The 22,239-nt window shown below is 35.3% G+C and overlaps 2 protein-coding genes and 1 long non-coding RNA gene across 3 annotated transcripts; all 3 read left to right on the top strand.

Moving 5' to 3' along the window:
• The first annotated feature begins 1,844 nt into the window (after positions 1-1,844).
• LOC125474905 lies at positions 1,845-7,368 on the top strand. The gene is made up of 2 exons (XR_007256318.1): positions 1,845-2,364; positions 6,945-7,368. It is a non-coding gene; the product is annotated as an uncharacterized LOC125474905 (long non-coding RNA).
• A 4,074-nt stretch (positions 7,369-11,442) lies between these two features.
• Positions 11,443-13,272, top strand: LOC125474904 (probable membrane metalloprotease ARASP2, chloroplastic). The gene has a single exon (XM_048579149.1). It carries the CDS (start codon positions 11,598-11,600, stop codon positions 12,963-12,965), a length of 1,368 nt encoding a protein of 455 aa, XP_048435106.1. The 5' UTR covers positions 11,443-11,597; the 3' UTR covers positions 12,966-13,272.
• Positions 13,273-17,676: 4,404 nt separating this feature from the next.
• LOC103944625 (transcription factor MYB101) lies at positions 17,677-20,844 on the top strand. Its single transcript, XM_009355098.3, has 3 exons — positions 17,677-18,359; positions 19,004-19,952; positions 20,316-20,844. Exons 1-3 carry the CDS (start codon positions 18,012-18,014, stop codon positions 20,594-20,596), a joined length of 1,578 nt encoding a protein of 525 aa, XP_009353373.2. The 5' UTR covers positions 17,677-18,011; the 3' UTR covers positions 20,597-20,844.
• The last annotated feature ends 1,395 nt before the right edge of the window (positions 20,845-22,239 follow it).

Raw genomic sequence — 22,239 nt, 5'->3', positions numbered from 1 at the left:
ATTAGTTGGCTCAAAAATATATATTTTTTTTTGCAATTTGTTTCGAAAGTTGGATTGGAGGCAGGCAGGCCGACAATTGGTTTGAGGCTCTCATATATACACAGTTGACTCTATTTGCTTAGTTTTCTTGGATGATATTCATGGACTTAATAGGCTAGCTCTCGAGTAATCTCTAATGGTCAATTGTCTGATTTTTAACCTAGGTTACGTACCAACAAAAACAAAAGTTGATGTGGAAGAACAGATCGATGATTAGCTTGGACTATTGCTGCACATCCAACAACAAAGTACACATGTTACAAATGTGAGCTCCAATTTGGACAATGATCTGTCGTTTCAAAAAAATGACATCACGAGTGTAGCACTTCTCTATGCCGTGACATATGACCTTTTATGTTGAATTTCAATGTTTACTGGGTTAACATCATTCTAAGTTTTAATGATATTTTTGGTATTTTGATATTTTGTTTCTATTAGGATTCCAAACAATCCTAGTGTTGAAGTATACTTTATATGGTGTTAGGTTGTCATACTATTCAATCTTAAATTTAGAGAATTTTCTCTTGCCTTCTAATGGTTTCTTATAGCACGATGCGTCAAAAGTTATGCATGCATGACAGAATTCCATATGGCTCCATTTTTCTTAATTCCTTAGATTTCATAATAAGAACACAATAATTGTTTACTGGACTAATCTGTCCCAAGATATGTTGTAACAAGGGACTCAAGATGCAGAATTGGGTACATGTACAGAACAAAGTTAATCAACCTAATTTGCTTAGTCTAGCTTAAACTACCCTATGTCTGTATGCTCTGTATAACAGCATGGCCAAACTATATATCTAGGTAGTTTGATCATGTTGTTGTCTAGATAAACAGATGGACATACAATGATGCTAAGTGCAGAGAATTTTCTGTTCTTGGACAACATTTTCCATAATATATTTTGGGGTTGTACCTACTCACCTACCTCTAGAAATCACCACATACTTGGATTTCGCTTTAAGACTTAATTTGGTATGTGGGAGCCAAGTCCTTGGAAAAGTTGGTCCAATATATGAGTAGAAGGTAACAATAATTTTTTTGTTTTTTTTAACGAACGATTGTATCTACACTAAAGGGGTGGAGGGAGTGGGCTAAGCCTCATAATGGGTTATGAATAATGTGATTCAAACTTGCCTTTGGTGAGAATCGAACCTAAGACCTCTCACTTACAAATAAAGAGGAATATCATTAGAATAATAATTACAATCTCCTAATTTCATTTTAACTTATAAATGATTAGAATTTGTATATATGCTTCTAGATCATCCAGAGGCTACTTTTTAGCTTAATTGGGATTCCACGGGTGCGTTGCAAGAAAGTTTTTCTCATGCTTAACATCAAATATGTGATGTCGACTCATCTAGAAGTGTTTTTAAAATCACTGAAAATGCTTTTGGCAAATACGTTTTTAGACCCCAAAAACACTTGAAATGCATCTTGAAAGAAGCACCAGTTATGTGTGCTGCAGGTGCTTTTGGTGAATGCATTTTTGAGTTCCAAACGCTTTAACCTAAATATGTACTATAAGTACTTTTTAAAAGATTCATTTGCACTTTTACTAAAAATTGGTTACTTTCTTCAAAAGTTTTTTCAGTCATATAAAAATATTTCCAAACACACTTGCAAGCAAGGATTTTTTTCTCTTTGACATACTTAGCTATAACTGAGAGTATATTCCATGCTAATATAACACTTATCCTGTGAATGAGTGTTATACTTATTTAAAGAGACATATTTTGATTGCATGCAAGAATTTCTCCTATTTCACAACAAATAATGAATAGCCCTACGTGGAGTCCCTGCCGACTGGTTAAGGGATAAGCACTAAGCAGAAAATAAATTAGGGATAAATGAGTGAAAATATTGCCAAATTGGCAATACGTACATAAACACAAAAACCGTTTCAAGTTGGGACAGGTGAGTTTTATGAGCCTTCGGCTTTTGCTTCCGTTTAGGCAGCAGGTGATGTGGGCGAGATGCCAAAGCTAGCTAATAAGTCAAAACAGAAGAAAGGAGATAAATGCATCAAACTGGCCGTTTTTGTCTATAAAAGCATCTTTTAAGAGAGAGAGAGAGAGCTGCAGGTGGGTATTTCAGTAGTTATGGAGGAAGAAGACGCACGCACAGAAGAAAGTCTGGTTCAATTTCTAGGTTTTGATGGAGAAAGTTGTGAATACATAACAAAGGTATTGGCGCGCCTCAATTTGAATGAGTGGCTAATATCGGAGACTTAGCCATACGATTCTGATTGAGCCGCGTCAATATCTCCTTCTGCATCTTTCTCCATCCATCCTGTCAACTCGTCATCAGATATTCATGGTATGTTGTTCTTGATCAAAACCCCCCTTCCTTCTTTTATTCCTAAAGCCTCAATTTCTCCCTGGGTGTTATTAGAAACCCTATGATTTAAGCGCTAATTTTTCTTTTAATTGATTCTCTCTGGGTTCTATTAGAAATAGTCTTTTGTGTTAAGATATAATTGTACATCCATGCATGCTTCCTATTAGATCCATATATATACCTTCTATATATCAAACCAATTAGGCAAAGAAAATTGGAAAGAAACTTGAGATGATCATAACATATATGCGTATATCATCAGCTCCTCCCCGCTAGCTAGGGTTTGCTGCTGACTGGTGATACCATATGTCTAAGAGAGAGAGAGAGAGAGAGAGAGAGAGAGAGAGAGAGAGAGATAATTATTTGGAAATCGGAAAGGGTGCTGAAAAAAGCATGATGATGTAGGTGACTGTCATTCAAGAGAGTAGGTAGAAAATTAAGGGCAGATGCTCCAGGTCGGGCCATGCCCTTCTCTCCCACTATATCATTGTATATTCAATTATCTAGGAAGAAAGATCCTTCCAGATTTTTTGAAACAGAAAAACAAATAAATTATAAAAACAAAAGAAAGAGAAGAAAGCACGTTCATACTTGCTTTAACACAAATGAGATATCAAATTAGTATTTTATGTATATGTTAAATAAAATAAATCCGGCAGGAACCTTAAAGCGGGAGCAATGCTTCAAAATTGCTTAAATTTTAAGATCGTGTATCAACTCATCATACACGCATGATCTTTGTGCTTGGGTTCATATATTATCCAACACACACAAAAAAATATATATATATATATATATAGTAGGATTTATTTATTTATTTATTATTTTTTTTGGGTTGAGAAATTGACTAGTTAGCAATTTAGCTTATTTTTATGCATGTTAGTTAGAGTATTTTGGTATTTTATGTCTTAGGATTTTCTAGTGAGATAAGGATTATGATTCCTTTCATATTTTATGTTATGGTTAGATAACTTAGATTGCTTTCCTGTTTGTTTCCGAATTAGGGGCATGTTTACTTAAAGATATAAGAGAAGGAATGGGAGAACTTAGAAATAGGGGAAAGTAAGGAAATAAAGGGCTAAATTGATCTGATTCTTAAAGTTTAGGTATTTGATTACTGATTTCATGGAAAAACTAGCATTTTTCTTATTTCACATGTTATTAAACACATGAGTAAAATTAAGAAGTTAAATGATTCTCATACATATACTTTAGTAAATGCAAGGAACTCAAGAACCAAAATGAATTCAATTCCGATTCCTTGTAACATGCACTAGGTGTTAATATCCTCTTGTAACTCAATATAATTTAAGTTTGATAAGATGTCTTTTCACGTTATGTAGTAGGTTTGGAATAATAATACGAGTTTGTATTAAGCTAATTCTTTGATTTTCTGTTGCTTTCCGTAGCATGTTAAAACCTATGTTTGTGCAGGACCAGTATATATAAATTGTACCTAACTTTGGCTATTACCATTGACTCGAACATAGAAGATAGAACAGTTCACAGTTGTATAAATCTTGAGGTATAAACCATTCATTCGTTGTTTCGTTTTCACTAGAGGAATAGAACTGATCTAAAATTTCAGATGAAGAAAAAAATTACAGAAAACTCTAAAAACATTAAAATTGAAAGAGACTTGGGGAGAGAGAAAACAGACATGCATGAAGGACTGTAAAGGAATCGTATTAATTAGATATGGGCCAAAGGCTTCAGGAATCTCAGATCCAGAACCGAGCTGGTGAATCGGTAACCATAACTGCAATGTGAGTAGGTCCTACGACCCTTTTCTTTCACTTGCCTTTGCATTAAACATTTCACCATCTCTGTCGATGGCCAAGTACTAGCTTCTAGCTCTAGCAAGAAAGTTTCTCCAACGGCTAGTCTAAGGAATAAATGTGTCTATATCTGCATATGCGCAACACCGAAAAGATTCTTTCATACAACTGCGAGTATTGAGCCAGTTAATCAGTATTGTAGACTTATGGAGATATAATATATGAAACAAGTGAATCTCTCACAAAACGCCCAATCGAGTATTTATATGTGCGGTTTATGGAAAGAAATTTACATGTAGCCGATCATATACTTCTCCTTGTTTATATAACATTTATTAAAAAAAAAAAAAAAAAAAAAAAGAGTGTTGTTGTTTACTTGTTTTGTACATGTAATTGTATGTGTATGATCTTTATCTTTTAAGTAATGGATGAAAGAAAGAGTGTCTATGCTAAAAGAAAAGCACTAGAGTACGTTATATGAGTTTTCTCAATTTGTTACCAAATAAATTGGTAAGAAATCCAAACCCTTTTGGTTACTTGTTTATAATATCTTGAGAAATTATTGTCTGTTGTGTTTTCGTGCTTTAATATGATCACTTCACATGAGTACATGTAATAAACTGTGTTGGAGGCTAATTTCATGTTTATGGAAGGGGTAATGCACTTTTGTTGTTTCTTGTCATGTGGTCTTTTTCAATTTACCATATATATATATATATATTAATAACTACCGACATTACTCTCCATATGATACTATATATTGATACTTCGATTGCATAGTTGTAAAAATGTTTGTCCGTAGAAATCGAAACTGAAAAAGAGAAAAGGATTCGGTTTTGATCAATATCATCATTGAAATTGAATCAAACCAAATTATTGGGAATTGGTTTGGTTCAGTCAGTTTAAGCTTATTGAACATATCAATAAAAAAAAGTTCAACATTTCAAGAGTTTTAATATTTTAAACATCCAAACATCTCACGCATTCCAATTTGATTGAAAGATTAAATTTTTCGAGACATAAAAAGTTTATCAAGTCAAATAGAACTAAGTTTTAATTTAATACAATCTCATGATTGCAAACAATTTATTAATTACAAACTCACGTAAGAATAAAATACATATAAATAGGGCTGTAAAGGAGGCGAGTCAAACCAAATATCAATTTTCTTAAGTTTAGCTTGTTTAATATTTTTCGAGCTCGAGCTAGGCTTGGCTTGCTTCTTATTCAAACCGAGCTTAAGCAACCTTAAAAAGTTCAAGTTCGATACTGAGCTCAAGTTGTTTCGAGCTATTTCTTTCATATAGTAAGTTGGTTGGTTCGATTTTATAAAAAATAAATAGAAAGATTGTTCGTGACTTGGGCCCCCAAATACATGGTGGCTTGACTTGTTTTTAAATCAAGACGAACTAGGCTCGACTTGGTTCTTTCATGAGTCGAGCTTTGACAAGCCGAACTCGGTGTAAGCTCGATCTATTTCGAGCAGATTTATAGCCTGATATAAAAATCTCTTAATTGTTAATAGTCATTACAACTAATAATATGTTGAGACTTATAATATGTGTATGGTAAAACCTCTAAATAATTAACTTATAATAAGTTGATATTTTAAAATAAATTAATTAATAATTAAAAGATACATGGTTGGGTTTTGGTTTTAGTTAGTTTCAAAAGTATCAAAACTGAATCAAACCAAAAATATATTAGTTCGGTTCAATTTTTAAATTATTTGACTTTTTTTCTTGGTCAAAACCAAACCAAACTAACCAATGTGATTCGAATTGGTTGGTTTGATACTCACCCTAGAGATCATCTTATTATGTGACATGACTCAAAATTTTGACCTTCTTTTCATTTCATCATTATAAAACTTTTACTAAAGCCTCTTGATACAGAAAACAACTTAGATGACATGGGAATATAAGCATGTGATGTCTTGTCTTAACAAAACAAAAATATGTGGAAAAAAACTTAAACATGCCTTTATCTTTTTTTCATTGATGGTATACATGTGTCATACAAGTCATTCTCCTTGAAATGACTTCAAACTATCATTCTATACTTTACCCTTCAATTACTAATATTGAAACAAAAAGGGTGTATACTAGTATGAATCCGGATCCTCACCAGATCCTCTTTGTGAGAATCCCGGAGATTCGTGTATCATATCTGTTCATCATACATCGTGCAGTCATAAATCATTTTAAATATTTTTATTTAAAATTAAATACAAACAGTACCTGATCGTATGATGTATGATGAACGGACACGATTTACGAATCTCCAAGATCCGTATCAAAAGAATCCGGAGAGGACCCTATTGGTACTAGTACTTTCATTTTACATGTATTCATACACCTTTATAATGAAAAGAAAAATAGAAGCAAAGATTTGAAGAGCAAATACTAAGAGAGAGTATTGAGTACGATAATCGTGTCACATATCTATTCAAAACATACATAACAAGACTCCTGCATTTAGATCTCACATAGGCACATTTTGACAGACCTTAATGAAGGGCCTCCTTTGTGCGTATCTTGGACAAAAAGATGGCGTAGTGCAACTACTTGTATTCAGAACTTTCTTCAAAATTAAGGAAAAAAACTACTTCGGTCATGTTACTTAATGAGATGATACGACGTCATTACTTGCTTTTTCATGTAGATTTTTATTGATAAACATTTTGACAGCTATGCAATACCAAAATATCAAAATATAATCTTAGTAATATAAATAGTATATCGACAATCAATAACTTATCGATATAATTATTGATATTAGGTGGTCGGACATGAAAAACGAAAAGATTCTCTCCAGTAGCATTTAAGCTTGGCCATGCATTGATGTCAGAGAAACATCATCAATAGCATCAGTTGCTGGTAGAAGGGCTCATTGTGAATGTTGTGTGGGTAGGTGGTGGGTGGGTCAAGAAGAAGATAGCAACCAGAGCTGCTAGATTTATCATTTATGGGGCTATTGACAAGGACCCATGGCCCCCTTTCAATTTTTGATAATTTGATGGATTCCAACTTTTCTCTGCTCCGTTTGTCTTGCCTCCTAAGAAATCAAATCCGAGTCCCACTTAGTAGATATGTTTGGATTTTGAGTAGAAATCATGGAAATATCTGATTACTTTTAACTAAGTTTTCTTTTCCTTTTCACCATCTCTTTAATAATTGGTGTGACAATGTTCAAATTCAAAGTACCCTGTAAAGCCAAATAGTAGTTTCTTCTTCCTTTCGAAAAGCTAACTTTTGCAAGCAAACCCTTTTGTTGTAGCCGTCTTGTTCCTTCCAAACAAAAGATCTTTCACTTTTTCTTATCTTTTGCTACATTTTGCATTTGATTTTAAGGAATTAAGGGGGCGTTTGTTTGCCCTCACTAAGTTGGACTGGACTGGACTGGACTAGCTATTAGTCCAATACTGTGTTTGTTCCATGCTGGGACTAACATTAATGAGACTAAGGGGGACTAGCATGGACAAAACCCTTCGCTAAGAGGTCTTAGCGAGACCCCCCAATAATCATGGGACTAGCTAAGACTATCGTCTCTTTCTCATCCTCGTCATGCTCAACAACCACTCCCGACAGACTCCTCGTCATCTCTGGTCACCTAGATCAATCATTAACTTTCCGAATCTCTTTCAGATCCATTTCACAACCAACTTTCATATAAAATATACCAAATTGAAGCTGGGAGTGACAAGATTACGATTTTACCTGAATCGAGGCCAAAATGTGGTCGAATGTGGCCGGAAAATGGCCTGAAAGTCTCGGCCTGTTTGGGCTTCTTCAAATCTATGACAGATTCGAGCATTCAAAGCTAAGATCTCGGTCCAGGGATGGTGGTGAATTTTTTGGCGGTGCTAACTTCATCCAATTTAACGAGGGTTGCCGGAAAACACATCGGGAAACCTGCAACTCGTCGGGAAAATTGGAGCCGTGAGGTTCCATTAGAACAACGCATAGCTAGAGAGGGCGGGAGGACAGAGAAATAGAGACTGGAATCAATAAGGAGTTTGACCAGGAATGAGAAAGAGACATGAATTGAGAGGTCTAAGAGGAAAAAAAGAGGGAGAGGTTGGGACGATGAAAGAAGAGGAAAAGAGTGGGACGGAAATGGTAGGAAAAGATGAAGAAAAAGATAAGATCATAATAAAATATTAATAATTTATATATTAAATAATATAATATTAGAATTTGTTATTATCCAGCTTCTTAGTCCAATACTGCACCAAACGCTTCACTAAGTTAGTCCAGTTTAGTCTAGTCTAAGCCAGTCCAGCTTAGTCCTTGAAGCTAATCCAGTCCGAGATAGTCCGGCGCAACAAACGCCTAACTGTATTCTAATTCGTTAAGTCGGTCAATAAATTGTTACTTGTGAAGCCAAATATAGTACCAAAAATCTTGGAGTTGACACGTGACCTTTATTCACAAGTGATGAGAATGCTCTACGCACTTAAGTCATAAACTTTCTTGTTACAAAGAAACTAACTTAAGCATCAAAGATCTGTTGGCCAAACCCTCCCCCCTTCCCTTTCCCAACACCTCGTGGGCTCGCTTGTGGCTTTGGCCTTGATCAAAAGTGTTTACTTATTTTGTAGGTACACTTTCGTCAAGACTGAAAACGACATAAATTTGCTACCACAGTACTAATGACCTGATTAGATAATTAATTAAGAATACTTATACTTTTATTATGTAGTTTTCACATTTGTACGATTATTATCAAGATTTTATATTGTAGAACGCAATTAATTCTATACATATAATGAGTTATTTCTCATTACTCGAAAATTACAGCATGCCACATATAAATATGTTGTAATTATAAACTTTGGAAAACTAAAACTTTCCTTTTAATCATCAGGACAAAACAATTCTTTAGTACCCAAATTGGGCATGGGAAAGAAGACAAGAGAAAAAGCATTTCAAGGATATCACATGCAAAAGCTAAAATTGGGCTACAGGAGACAGCCATGTAGGAAGCTCACATGCATTTATCAAGACAAGCAAGTTTACATGCAAAGCCAAAAAAAAAAAAAAAGAAAAAAAAGAAAAAGACAAATAAGTCAAACCACGTTTCAGAAACAGTGTTGACAATTTCAGCAACAGTAGAAGATGACAAGTACCAAGGAGATGTCCATACCATACATTTATAAAAAATTTAAATCAGAGTATTCTCACTCAGTTTATATAAGAGAAGTTCCCTTCATTGTACAAACAAACCTCAACATCTCAACACCATATACACAATACTTCAATCCTCGTACACTCAAGCATCCTAAAATTTCATAGCATCCTTTGTAAACACTTCTTTGTAAACATTCCATATATCAATAAAAATTCAAGTGTACAGATTCTAGCAATCTCCAAATCTTAAGTAAGTTTTCTTTTCTTTCTATTAGTGTGTTTGTTTAATTAGGCTTCTAGTCCAAAATAAGGAAACACTATTGTAGTTATATTATTAACCTGCTAAATTGACGATCATACTTTGTTCGAGCACTCTGTTATAGTTGAATGCTTGCCATACAAATAACTGGACATTAACCAGGGTACCTCTGAGTTCTTCATACCTCTGAGTTCAGCCATTAAGGCCTTATACATGCATTGTGAGTTGTCGTCATGCTGAAACATGTCGAGTTCCATGTGCAAGGTTTATGTCTAGTTGTTATAATGACCACGACTATTTAACAGGGCATGCTTTGCGAATTTGCTATTAGAGCCAAGTTTAGCATTTTAATAGTATAATTATAATAGTAAAGTACCTTGAGGACGAAAGTCATTAACACAACTGATATCACTCTTGTTTATGTTGTATGAACAACATATATTATTGTCCTTGTAGACCTTGTCAACCACAACCACCAGGAGAAAGTTAGGCATATAACCATGATTAATGAAGAGTCCTTTAGACTATCTCCTATCTCCTTACATAGGTGGACTCCTTCATACAAAAATATTCTAAAATTTCGAGGGATCCAAATGCTAGCATTAGATGAGTTTAAAGATTTTAGATATGAAATGGTATTAGTAGCACAATAAGAAGAAATGTATAGTTACAATAAGACAAAGATCAGTCATCAGCCCTATTGGAAGCCTCAAGATTTCAAAGAAGAAACAGTAGAAATGTACTACAAGGTGAAAAAAGATAGAGAAAAAGATGCAGAGCTAGTAGAAGGTGATGAACAGTACTAGAACAATTTGATAGAAGAAGAGCTGCATAACATTGACAACATGATGGAACCATGAAGAGCTGACAGCAAATTAACATAAGTTGAACAACATCATGTAAAATAATGTATTTCCAGACATAAATAGCAACATCATTGTGGATCCCGTTACAATAATTAAATAATGACATAAGAGTAAATAAAGAAAAGATCTTGATCCATCATGGACTTTTCATACACAAAATGTTCTTTTGATTAAGAATGGATAGTGCTAGGCTATTTTCGTTAAAACTCCCTATAAACTTAGCATACTCAGATTTATACGCAAGTTTCCAAGCAATCAAACCAATATGAGACGAACACACACCTGCTGATGAAGAAGATAAGAACTTAAACCCTCGTGTATCATGTATCCAAAGCATTCTGGCAACCTCAACTGGGCCAAGTAAACCATGGGGAAACACCATCGGGTCAAGTTTTAGGGCCCTCTTACCTTTAAATGAAAACTATCATAAAATGGATATGGATTTTGAACAACGAAAAGCAAAAGCCATCCTTGGGTCATGGGAATTGTGTACAACTACAATTTTTTTAGGGTGAAACTCATTTGGACACACCAAAAAATGATAAGTATAGCCACTATAAAATTGTGAAATTATTCAAATAATAAAATTTAAAATTTGTGGGTTAAGGCTGTCCGTCTGCCTCTTTTCGCCCAAGTTCAATTGCTCTGACTCAAACTCAAAATATCAACATTAAAACTTTAGTTTTATGCATTAATATGTCTATCTTTCTAATTACTCAACAAACTTAATTATTTGTTCTTTTATAAATAAAATCAAAGACTCTTAACGTTTAAGATTTTCGACCGCAAATCAAACCTTGCAGGTAATTAAAAAAAGAATTTTTCACATAACGATGTATGATTTACTTGAAATATCGCTACAAAAACGTCGTCGATGGTTGTGTCTTGTGTACTTAATCAAATCGGATCACACGACCTTTTTATCGACGACACAGCCCACAGGCCCATCTAAAATGCACAGAAACTTCAATCCAAAAACAAAAGAAAGCACAGATAACACGACACACCCGAATGCTGAGAAATATGAGGGGGGGAAGACAAATGAGTCAGTTGAGTTCCCCTCCACAAAACCCAAAAAGGAAAGGAGATTATGAATTATCCAATCCCTCCTCCATCACAAAACCAAACCTCACCTTCTTAAAACAACCCCCTACCAAAAAACCACAGAAAATAAACCATGATCATTAATCTCTCAGCTTCTCCACCCTCCTCTTCTTTCTCTCTCATCAAGTTATCCAATTCCAAATTACCCATATCTGATTTTCCATCAAAACCCAAAACCCACCACCCAAAACCTCCATCTTCTTCCATTTGCTGCTCATTTTCTTCACCAGACCTTGGTTTTCACTGTAAGGATCGATTTTTCTCTGAAAATGGCAGGTGCCCACATGGGAAAAGGTTCAAGTTTCGGACTTGTGCGATTCCTGGGTTCGACTATGGCAACTTTGAAAGTGCTCAGTCTGTTTTGGAGGCGGCTGCTGTGTTAACGGCCATAATTGTTGTCCATGAGAGCGGTCACTTCCTTGCTGCTTATCTCCAAGGCATCCATGTAAGTAAGTTTGCAGTTGGTTTTGGTCCAATTTTAGCTAAATTCAACGCAAACAATGTGGAGTATTCTATTAGAGCTTTTCCTCTAGGTGGGTTTGTGGGGTTTCCAGATAATGATCCAGATAGTGATATTCCAGTTGACGATAAGAATCTGCTTAAGAACAGGCCAATATTGGATAGAATAATTGTGGTTTCAGCTGGTGTGGTTGCCAATATTATTTTTGCCTATCTTATAATATTTACTCAAGTGTTGTCTGTTGGTTTGCCTGTACAAGAGGCCTATCCTGGGGTGCTTGTGCCCGAGGTTCGCCCCTTCTCCGCTGCTTCCCGAGATGGGTTGCTTGCCGGCGATGTGATCCTTAAGGTTAACGGAAATGAATTGCCAAGAGGAGGTCCTAATGGTGTTTCAGAGATTGTTGATGTGATTAAGCAGAATCCCAAAAGAAATGTGGTTCTTAAGGTCGCGAGGGGACAGCAGGATTTTGAAATTGGGATCACACCGGATGAGAATTATGATGGAACAGGCAAAATCGGAGTGCAATTATCGCCAAATGTTAAGTTTACGAAAGTTAAACCTAAAAGTGTTTCTGAAGCTTTTAATTATACTGGGAGAGAATTTTGGGGCTTGTCATCTAATGTTTTAGATAGTTTAAAGCAGACTGTTCTAAACTTCTCACAGACAGCTAGTAAGGTTTCAGGTCCAGTTGCAATCATAGCTGTAGGGGCAGAAGTTGCAAGGTCGAATATTGATGGACTCTATCAGTTTGCAGCCTTGCTTAATCTCAACCTTGCAGTAATCAATCTTCTTCCACTACCTGCTTTAGACGGTGGTACCTTGGCTTTCATCCTCATAGAGGCTGCTAGGGGTGGGAGAAAGCTCCCTCTAGAAGTAGAGCAGGGGATTATGTCATCAGGGATAACCCTTGTTCTTTTCCTAGGATTGTTCCTTATCGTTAAGGACACGCTTAATCTTGATTTTATCAAGGACATGTTGTAATTGCTTGCAAAATCTCAGAAGTTTGGATGTAACTTGGGTTCCGGGAAAGCCCTGTGGTGCTGGCATTAGATCATCTGATGCCTGAAGAAGGAAACAAACCAAGAATGGGGATTCTCGACATATATCATTGCTTTGATTCGAACAATGTGTAGGAGGTACTTCGGGCATCTTCTTTTTTCAAGTTGTTTAACAAAATGTGGTTCTTTATGGTCCTGTAAATCATAATTTTTTATAAACCCTGTTGGCACATTGTTTACATTTTTGCTTTGACTTATGAAAGTCCATGAATATAACTGTTATACTCAAATTCTGTGGCAAATATTTGGTAATTGGGTTTGTGCTTATCAGAAAATTTATGTGTAATACAGAGGAGTCATCACTGGTGTTTGATTGCCGCTCATGCTCTTTGTGTACGAAATGAAACACTAAATGAGTCCGGCTTTGTTAGATTTGACAGGTTCGAGACCTCTATTAGGACTTAGCTTTGTTAAATGTTACTAGCAAGTAGAGTCACAGCAATTTTTCCAGGTGTGGTTTGCACTTTTCTATTGTATTGTGTTTGAATTTAAACACAAGTGGCAACAACTTGAATTCACGATGCAGAAGGAGGTTTCTTGTCTTCCGGAGAATCAATGTTGTAAGTTTTTCTGTTTCCAGCACAAAGATTAGAAAGAAATGCGGAAATGTCTTGGAAGAGAGATTTAATACAGACCAATAGATATACTTTCAGATTTTATATTGGAGTTAGCTATGTTGAGTAGGTCTTTAAAAGTCATTCTTCCTTATTTGAATGCAAAAGGCACCAATTGATTTGAAGATCATATGGTATACTGAATCTGGTACTACTTTGGTCTTCGGAGTATGAAGTCAGGGTTGCACAAGTTAGAAGATGTGCCGTAAGCGATAATGCAGAGGTTAGAAGATGTGGTGAAGATATCTACCCTTTGGGTTTTTTTTTTTTTTTTTTTTTTTTTTTTTTTCTTTTGTTGATGTTGGTATTTAGAAGTCAGAAGATCACTCCTTGACTTGTCTCTAAGTTGAGAAACTTCCATGTCGTGGGTGTGTGTTGCGCCGCACTATTTGAGAGAGAAAGAGGAATTACTTTTCGTATTTAGGGTCATGTTTTTAAGGCTTTTAGATACCTTTATCACAAAGCTTACTGGTGCACTTTTATATGGGACTATAAAGGTTTCATTGAGATTAGGCTAAAATTGTTAGGAATGCAATACAAAATTAGAAAAAAGGGACTTAGAAAATACTAGAGCAATACATTTGAGAGAATTTTCAAATGACTCCTTGGTAAGTGTCATTGAAAGTCCTTTTTTTGTGTCCTTAAAGAGCATGGGTAGTGTTTAAGTTAAAAGTTTGTAGTGTTTGAGTAGTTGATTGATAGTGTTATAGTAATGCGTTTTAAACTATTATATCTAAAGTTCTTTAGTCCTTCAATAAGATATGGTTTATATTCGGCTTTATTCTACATGGGGTCTAAAAGCTTTTATGGGCCGCAATCTTTTGTAGTCCATGATTATCCCGTGATTGGAATTTTAAAAATCAACAAAATGTACATTTTCTTTGTTTTTTGAAATCCAATGTGGCTTTTGTTACTTAAATTCAAATGAGAAAAAAAAAAAAGGATTTTCTCATTCTCTGTTGTTTGTTTATTTAATTTTGTACAAGGTAATATGAGAAAAAAAATTGAATTTGCAACTTATGCAATGTCTACAAAAAAAAGTATACTATGCTAACACATTGTTGAACAAGCTTGTTAACCAAAGCTTCGACACAAAATTGATAAGAAACGAATATGTAAGTTCATACAAAAATATTTTATGAAAAATAGATGTCACGATCTATATTTGTTTTTGTATATTATTAACTTAATCAAAATATTATAGATTATTCATTGAAATACTTGTCATCAATTGTTTTCGACGTTATCTTTACTTGACCGAAAAATATGTATAAAAAAGTTTGTAAAGTATAATAAGTTCAAATTTAAATAATGTAAAAGAGTGATTAAAAGTATCATGTAAATTGTACAAATCTTCTACATGTAATAGGCATTGAAAAAGATTATTGTATAAATATGATATTAACACGACAATTACACATGTAATACGATTGAGTAACAATTGTAAATGTAACTAAGTAACAATTACAAGTGTAATTAAGGAACAATTACAATATTTTAAAACATGGATCCACAAATTTTGAACTTGAGACTAAGAAAACTAATTCCATTATTGTTATATTAAATCCGATCACATTTTCTAATACTTATAAATTTTATGGGAATAAACCTGTATAAATTGAATTCACAGCTTATTATCATTTTTTCTTTGAAATGACACAATTGGTGGTAAGTCACAATTATCCTCACTTTTCAGGGGCCGGAAAGGCTCACAGAGGCATTTCAGCCTCTTACTGGCCACAAGTCTGACTTCCACACCAGCAACAGATTTCGAACTTGAGACATACAGTTTTTAGTTTGAAAGAAGCCTCGCAATCCGTTCTTTATCACCGAGGCCACCAGCTTGTGGTTGAACTCACAACTGATCTTCAAAATTCTATAACAATTAGCATTTCATGTAGATACCTCCATCACAACTTCAAATAAATAATTAGAACAATTCATTCTAGTAATGATAAATAAATATGGTCTTAAGAAAAAAAAACATTGTATTTTATTCTTGGTGAATATACAGTTGCAGACAATTTTGCTAATATGGGCTTGTCTTTTGCAATGACAGTTCGTGTTGCTTTGCTTTCAGACTATGTTGGCTTACCTAGCTTATGCTTCTCAAATTAATATGTCTCTCGACATACAGGTTTGTCTCACTTCCTTGTTTTTTTTCTTAACCTTGTCATGTTGCTTGTTCTGTTTTACAGATTTAGACCTTTAGGTTCGGTTTTAGAAGGATTATGTTTCATGCCCCCCCCCCCTCTTTTCCTTGTATCTTTTTTGTTTTTGTTTCTAGGGTAATGTTTATGTCTCCCTTCTTTTCATGTATTTTTTATTCTTTTTTTCTTGGATTATAAGGGGTTAGGTTTATGCCCCTTTTACTAGGTGTACCTTTTTTCGATATCAATAAAATACCCTCGCACCGTCGAGGTTTTCCTCAAAAAAAAAAAAAAAAAAAAAACCTGGGGAATATAGTTTCGTACCAGACAAGGCTGCATACCACAACTAAATATAATAAAATAGGGTTAACTTCTATAACTTTTAGGATGAAATTCAAAGAACAAAGGATTGTGGTTGACCCAATTGAGTTTCTAGCCATGTTGTTTGCTTACATACCAAACAAGCTACTCAACTTCTAAGAAAGAAGAAATTACTATTTCACATTACTCATAAACAAAATTTTCTAAAAACACCATGTTCAAGTTATAATTAATATAGTCAAAATGCATATACGTTTTTAAGGAAAGCCATTAACATTTTATAGAAAGAAGAAAAACAAATTCAAATCTTTACTGATGGAAAGAAGGGGAGTGAATATAAAGTAATCACAAACATACAAAATAAAAGAGAAGGTAACGTTCATTTTAATAGAAATACAAAATTGCCATTGAGTGCCCAAATAGCAAGAGAGGAAGGTGAAAATGAGTGAGGACTAGATTAGGTTTAAATGTTCCTTCCAATGTAACTAAAATTTCACTGTTAAGTATATTAGTTGACAAACTTATGATGACACTCTTAAAATATGTTGTGAGTCAAGTAAACTTCAATAGTACTACTTGATTGATAAATTAAACTATTTGTATCATATTCATAAACTCACCCAGCAAATAAAAACTTAAGCAAGCACTATAAGCTAACTGGTGTCGAATTTTGCATATTTTCTATCCATGTAATTAATTATAGAAGGAGTCAGAAAAAGAGAATTGGTGATAACTTTGTTTTTTCCGTCCTTTTATTTTTCAAATAAAAAATGCTCGAATATATTTAAATATAAAGAGAAAATTTTTCCTGGAATAAATTTAAGACAGCGATGTGAATTCTTCCCTTGATAAGTTCGACAAGAATTTCATAATAACATACGACAAAAACTAATAATACACTGGTCCACAATTGACGTAACTCTAATAATAACTTTCAGTACTGATTGGATAAGAATGTCAAGAAAAGTCGTCCGCCTTTTAATTCCGCGTGTCGTTTTAGTCTTAAAAAGATAAGATATCTTTTGTAATTAACTCTTGATCGCCCCCACATGAACTCCGAACTTGTGAGAGGTCCGGCGAGCAATGCCGTTCATAAATGTAGTCCAAATTGGTTTAGTATATGGTATATTTCAAACGTATTTCTTAAAATGTATCTTTGAAGTTTGACCTAAGAAGAAGAACAAGTGAAATGAATATGATTTGAATTTACAATACTTGGGTTTCTTTTATATATAGGAAAAAAGAAATAGGGGAAGTGGAAATGTCCAGAATGGTGCTCTAGAAGTGAAAGAGGGGAAGAGTGTGGCGCAATAGCAATGAAGGGTGGACATAAAAAACGTGTCCATGGACGTACCACTTAGCATGCAACCCGGACCGAAATGGAAGCTCGTACCTCTAAATAAATCACCCCCCCCCCCTCTCTCTCCCTTCTCTCTCCTCACACACTCACCCTTCCCACCAAAGCCCCCAAACTTCAGAGACCCTTCTTTCTCCTATCATCCTCTCTCTCTCTCTCTCTCTCTCTCTCTCTAAATCTGAAATCCCTATCTAAAACAAAAACAAAGCTAGAATAGAGACAAGATCTAAGCTCTAGCTTCTTGTATCTGTCTTTCTCTCTCTGGATTCCAATTCTCTCCCCTCTTTCTCTCTTGCATTTCTCTCTCACACCCTGGGAGAGGAGAGAAAAGATCAACCCTTCCAAACCTTCATATATCTCTGTCTCTCTCTCTCCCAATTTCTCAAAGTAACATTTCAAGCATCCCATAAAACAAAAAACCACATTGAACAAAACCAACCTCGAAGAATTAAGAAAGAAACATAGGTGGCCGGTAGCTTCACATATAACCAATATAGAGCTAGCTAGGTATAGGCCTAAAAATTATCATGATGCTCAACAGCGGAGTCCTGGACGGAGTTCATGAGGTGGCGGTAGGAGCTCAGAGAGGCGGCTCCCACCACCACCACCACCACCAGCGGGGCCTCAAGAAGGGGCCCTGGACGGCCGCAGAGGATGCGATTTTGATTGAGTACGTGAAGAAGCACGGAGAGGGAAACTGGAATGCGGTGCAGAAGAATTCAGGGCTGGCTAGATGCGGTAAGAGCTGCAGGCTCAGATGGGCTAACCATCTGAGGCCTAATCTGAAGAAAGGCTCACTCTCTCCTGAGGAGGAGAAACTCATCATCGAGCTTCACGCTAAGTTCGGCAACAAATGGGCTCGCATGGCTTCTCAGGTTAATTTTTTGCTGTTCATTCATTTGTTTTTGGTTTTCTTGATTTTTTGGATTTTATTTTATTTTATTTATGTACTCTCTATGGAATAATTTTTTTTCTTTCTTTGTTTCTTTTTTCTTGTCCCTTGGTCTATACCTTTTTATGTAATTTTTCTTTTCTTTTTTCTTTCTTATCTTTTATTCTGATTGTGACCTGAGTTGCTTTCACTTCCTTTTTTTGGTCTTCTTGGACTATCTGTCTAAAATGTATAAAAACCTAGTGGAGGATTCGCTTCCTTATTCTATTTGATTACCAAGTATAAAATTCTAAATTCTGAGTAAGTTAGAGATTCAGAGTTTGAAACCCCTTTTTGTAAATTTTTTTTTGGTGTAAAAATCTTAGTTTCTGAGTTTTGCTAGCTCAAATTTTTTTTGTAATAATGAATCCATTGTTCCTGTATATGCCAAAAATTTAATGTGTTCTTATTGTATATATGGTACTGATCTCATTTTTTTGACCAGATTCCCCATTTCCCTTAATTTTCTTTTGGACTTAACTATTTGATTATCTTCTTTTTTTTAATTTTCAATTTGTTTGACTTTCTCTTTCTCTGAAGCTCATGTTTATCTGTTACTTTTTTTTTTGGCATATCATCGATCATCAGTTACCCGGCAGGACTGACAATGAAATAAAGAACTACTGGAATACTAGAATGAAGCGTCGCCAGAGAGCCGGTTTGCCAGTTTACCCTCGTGACCTTCAACAAGAAGCACCGGCTGCCGCCTTCCAGTACCACCACCAACTTAGACATTCTTCTTCGTCTTCTGCTTCTTCATTCTCATCACTCCTCTCTTCCTCTCAGCCTTGGGAACCTAACAATTTCAGTCCCTCGCAGCTTTCTCTTTACGACCACATCACAAGTACTTTCTCCTCCACCTCAGACCACCAAAACCCTAATAACAATTACTTTCTTCAAAACCACCACCACATTTCTTCTTCTCTTTACTCCAATCCCATGACTCAATTCCATGGAAATGGTGGCTTTGCTATGCCTTTGTCCCCGGTTTCTCCATTCGGGTCGTCATCGTCTTCAGCTCTCTTCAACCAAAGCAACATTCCAAACCAAGCCTTAATAGGTCAGTACAGTTCTCATGGAGGGTTTGGTGGTTACAACAATCTTAGTCTGAGCTCCATGATCATGGGGACTCCTACTTATGACCCAACCCCTTTGGTTCAAGGGTCCAAAGAGCTCCCTTCCAACCAAACACTGCTGAGTATTAATGGCCTCGGTGAGGGTCAGATGGGGGGCTCAGGCTATACCACTGGAGATCACTATGAAATTGCACCTGTGCCGTCCCAAGGGAATAGTGGTCTGTTGGATGATGTTTTGGTGGAGGCTCAGAATAAATCGAATAAGAAAGCAAAGAGTGGCAACAGCTGTTCGTCAGGGTGGTCCCGTAAAGAGAAACGTCTTATGGTGGAAGAGGAGGAAGAGGAGGGGCAAGAGTCAGCTGAGAAGGAGGCCGAAGACACCGTGCAGGTTGAATCGAAGAGTAGCGGCGAGAATAGTGCTGACAATCAGAGGGATGGTAGCTCCTCTCCGTCAGCAATTGGTAAATACAAAAACTTTTGCATGCCTTTTGTGTTTTAGTGTAATTAATAGTGTCATCAAAATTGTTCACCAAATTGAATAGAAGAGTACGCATGTTATGGTAATATTATCTTGTTAGACTAATGTTATCTTGTACAACACATTTATAAACCGACTTAATCAATAGTATGACAATATAAGCATTTTATGTTGTTAGTCGTTAGACAATATCTAGTGGGCTCAAATTATAACTGAAATACTATCTCTTTACGTTTGGAGAACAAAATTTAGTAAACAAATTTGACAAATGTAGGAAGTCGATTTTTATCATTTGATCATACCCATATGTATATGCTATGTATAATCCTGTGGTTTTGTTGCACAGGCATGAAACAAAATGAGGATCCATTAGAGGAGATGGATGATGACTTGTTGAGCCTGCTCAACTTTCCCTCTGCACCTGCAGTGTCTGAGTCATGGTACGTGCAAGGATGCATGTCTAACCGGGCATCGATGTCAGGTGTCGTTACTAGTGACAATGTGAGTCTAGAGATTCAGCAAAATGCACCATTGACACCATCAGTGAAGACCAACACTGCGGCAGCATCCGAAGTTAAGCGCTCCCTAGGTTCTTGCTACTGGAACAACATGCCCGGCATATGCTGAGAATTGAAAGCTTCATGTTGAGATCATCTGCTTCAACAGACTAGAGATAGTGAGAGTGTCCATACATATGTGTACTGACGAGGACTAGAGCTTAGTGTGCATATGGTTAATATGCTAGAGAGTTTCACTAGGCTAGTGAATCCGTCTCGCGGGTTTTATCTTGTTAGTTAGCTAGAGTTTTCATAATTAGGGCTAGTTATTCTAGCAGTAAGGAAGACAAAAATTGTCTTAGGGTTAATGAAACTTCTCTTCTATTTTAGTTCAGCGTTTATGTTGAAGTCGAGTAACTAAACTCAAAAACCAAAATCAAAATGTTGTTTATGTTATGCGTGTGTTGTATATATCATCAGTGTTTAACTTAATTAGAGTTTTAGTTTCAGCTTTAATGGCACCAGTTCTTCATGAGTTAAAACCATTTCATGGATTCTTGTTAAATTTATCCTATTTTATGTTTTCCTTTCTTAAATATCTATTAATTTGTGGGGTTTTTTTTCAATTAATTTTCTTAATTTTCTATAATATGATAAAATGCTTGCTGTTGGATTAAACGAACCCAATGGAGAAGCTTTATGCTTCAAAAATAGGAACTCAACCAACCCAATGAATAGAAATTTTTGAGTGTTGGCTGTGGCCGAACAATGTCATCACCAAAGTTTATGTGACCCTCACGTTTTTCGTGACGATTTTTCATCTATTTGTGACGTTTTCTCATCTGCACTAAAATTTAACTTTTTTCTAAGTTTTTGAGCACACGCCATGCCAAACTTAGGGCTTGTGATGTAATAAATCCAAAATCCAAGAGACAAGAAGACAACATTATCACGAAATTCAGCCAAAAATATCACTGAAAATTTGCTAAATATAGAGGTGTTCTTTGCAGCCTTCGGGAGCCAACCCATCCCTTGATCTCAAGTAGGGTTGGCTTATTTTGGCAAAAAGAAAGGGTTCACGCATAACCACTTTTCCCTATTCACCGCCTGGCTTCTTCCCTCACTGATGTTGTAATAAAAAAAGTATTGAAAATGTAAGATCAAACATAGGAGTTGCTGCTTTTGAATTGGAGTGACCATGCACGCAAACATTTTTTCAAGTTCTACCCCATTTGCTTTTCTAATTCATCCTAAATTGGTAATGATCGATGTATATATCACTAAAATTCCTTAAAAAGCCCAAACAAACGTTTTTAAAAAGGTACAGAAAATAACTTAAAAAAAGAAAAAAGAAAAGCCAATAGTAAACTTCAACTAGTTTTACTAATTGACCACTACTATAGGACCAGTGAGTCGAGATGGAAGGGAAATTGGTCAATGGGGAAACAATGTATATCTTGTATCCGTTACTAATTTTTCTTGACCTTTTTCAGTTTCTGGTTCACATCTATGTACTAGATCAATTGTCGAGTTGGATAAAAAAACAAAATATACCTACTTAACCATTGGCATGATCAGTGTTCAAGTACCGAAGTATGTAGCGTGCGTTTCATAGTTGACTTAAAATATATAAATTTTTTATGAGTGTTTTTATTGGCACTTCAAGAAAAAATTTATTGTACACTGTAAACTTTATATATATATATATATATTTAAAATAAATGTATTTACGAAGAGTGCACAATGAATTATTATTAGTTTCAATAATAAAAT

The sequence above is a fragment of a genome, unplaced genomic scaffold (genome assembly GCF_019419815.1).
Source record: "Pyrus x bretschneideri cultivar Hongxiangsu unplaced genomic scaffold, Pyrus_bretschneideri_v1 Contig13, whole genome shotgun sequence".
Taxonomy (NCBI): Eukaryota; Viridiplantae; Streptophyta; class Magnoliopsida; order Rosales; family Rosaceae; genus Pyrus; species Pyrus x bretschneideri.
Note: the sequence above shows the minus strand (reverse complement) of the source record. Positions and strands in the feature narration are given on the sequence as shown.